The 2210-nt window shown below is 43.4% G+C and overlaps 1 protein-coding gene across 2 annotated transcripts in view; it reads left to right on the top strand.

Moving 5' to 3' along the window:
• Positions 1–2210, top strand: part of bend4 (BEN domain containing 4) — a 12139-nt gene that overhangs the window by 1640 nt on the left and 8289 nt on the right. For both annotated transcript variants that reach the window (XM_014019562.1, XM_014019563.1), the window contains one exon: positions 212–778. In XM_014019562.1, the coding sequence (XP_013875016.1) occupies positions 212–778 (567 nt within the window). The remainder of the gene's footprint in view (positions 1–211; positions 779–2210) is intronic.

Raw genomic sequence — 2210 nt, 5'->3', positions numbered from 1 at the left:
GTGTCATTCCACATTATTACAAATAACTTCATTTCTGGACATTTATGGTTTGATTTCTTTGTATGTATGGATCACTTGGGTTGTTACCGACATCTGTTGAAAATTTCATGTCATTAGCACCTCTAGTAATATATTTACTGAGAAAAATGKTGACRTGTYCAATACTTATTTTACCCACTGTATTTCTGATTTACCCTCCCTCCACCTTCAGAGAACCGTCTCATCCTGGACGCCTTCGCCCAGCAGTGCAGCAGAGTCCTCAACCTTCTTAACAACGGCCGTCTCCTGGAGACCCTGTCCTCCTCCCTCCCCTCCAGCATCAAGCTGGAAGACAGGCGAGACGACATTCAGGGGCTCCACTGCTCCTCACAGGGGAAACTGAAGTCTGAGGAGAGCTCCTTCACCACTGAAACCGAAGACGAGGCCCAACGTAGCCATTTAAACCAGCAGCAGACCTCCGCAGTTCTCCGCATCTTCACGGACTCCCTGCAGAACTACCTGCTTTTAGGGACCCGGCAACAGCACCAAACCGGGGGCCTCGAAGGAGAGCGGTGTCTGCCAGCAGAGCCCGCTTCGGGCAGGTCTCCATCCAGGCACAACCTAGGAAGGTGGGGCTCCCCGGCGCCGTCCGATTCGTACGGGCACCCTTCTTCCACGCTGCCCGAAGAGGAAGAGGAGGAAGAGAGCTGCTGTCCGCGGTGCCTGGAGCTGGAGCAGGAGGTGTTGTCCCTGCAGCAGGAGAACGAGGAGCTCCGCAACAAACTGGACAATATTCCAGGTGCAGTAAGAACAAGCAGGAGTTTACTGGGGCTTTATTTCATGTTATCATGTCATTCTCCCATCAAAAACATTCATGCATGTTTGGGAAATCCCTGAATCTCATGTGGTAGCCATGTGGAGCTGCTTAAACACTTCCTGGTACATGRCACCGCCTATATGCAGTCACATTTATGTTTGAGAATACAGCCTTTTCATTACAATTTAAGGTACTAACACAGTTACTTGATTGTGGTATAGAATTGAACTAAGTGCCTGGAAAATACACTCCACCCCCATCTCTATCTATGAGGACAGCTTAACTTGATAAAAATTGATTAGAAAGTTGTGTTTGTTTATGTTTTAACTTTGTTTCAACTGAGAGTTATGGATCTCCAAGCAGGAAGAAAAGCTCATCCTGCACTTGCATACATACAAATGTAATTCTGTTGTTTTTTGTGTCTCTTTATGGCCACTCTGAGGTTCCATAATGTTCTTTAAATACATAATCTGCGTTTGAGATCTTCACCTGCCTGAGAATCTGGGAATTTTTATTTATTTTCTTTTTTGGTTTTCTGTCAAAGAGTGCACAGAAAGTGTACAGAAAATGACAGTTTGGCAAACTGGTTCAGTAAAAGAAACAGGTGTTTCTTTGCAGAGGACATTCTCAATATTTGCCGTATCTAACAACTTCTTTCAAAAATTTTCCTTTTATTATGATTCCCGCACGTGAAGCGTAAGCGGGAGTCATATTGTTTTTGTACGGTTTATTATTTTTTTCAGTGATTTTTGTTCAACCGTAGCACAAAAACGGCTGCACCGATCAATATGAAATTTGACAGGACTGTAGATGAGTCTGACCTACACTGCGCCAGCCAACGGTTTGACGATAGACCCCATATTTGAAGAGGGGGCTCCATTCAAAAAAGGAGGTGTCTGGACATGCAAAAATGCTTATAACTCAGAAAGTGTTCAACATAGAAGCTTCAGATTTCTTTTGTTGTTTAGCTCTGATGAAGCTGTATCCATCAGGCCCACCAATCAGTGCCCCCCACCCCCCAATTTATCTGAAAAAGGGGTGTCTGTACATTTAAAACTTCTTAAAACAACCTTTTTCACCTACCCAATCCCATGATGCATTGCGGGTGAAAGCTGTATGAATCAAAAGCAGGAAATAAGGCTTTTTTTTTTTCTTTTTCGGAAATAAGGCTTTGGCAAGATTTTCAATTTTCTCTTTTTCCTTGACACAAAATTAAGGTTTAGAAAGTTTTTAGGCGACAACGTAACCCTATATACTTAATACTAACCCTATAATATTAACCCTATACTTAATTTTTTTATATTTCGCTTAAATACTATTATAGTCAAAGGTTTTTGGAGTGTCGCTAAACTCTGCTCTGCAGCTCAGCTGACCGCGGGTGCTGCTGGAGAGAACACACACACACACACACACA

Source organism: Austrofundulus limnaeus, unplaced genomic scaffold, assembly GCF_001266775.1.
Source record: "Austrofundulus limnaeus strain Quisiro unplaced genomic scaffold, Austrofundulus_limnaeus-1.0 Scaffold224, whole genome shotgun sequence".
In the NCBI taxonomy this organism is placed as follows: Eukaryota; Metazoa; Chordata; class Actinopteri; order Cyprinodontiformes; family Rivulidae; genus Austrofundulus; species Austrofundulus limnaeus.
Note: the sequence above shows the minus strand (reverse complement) of the source record. Positions and strands in the feature narration are given on the sequence as shown.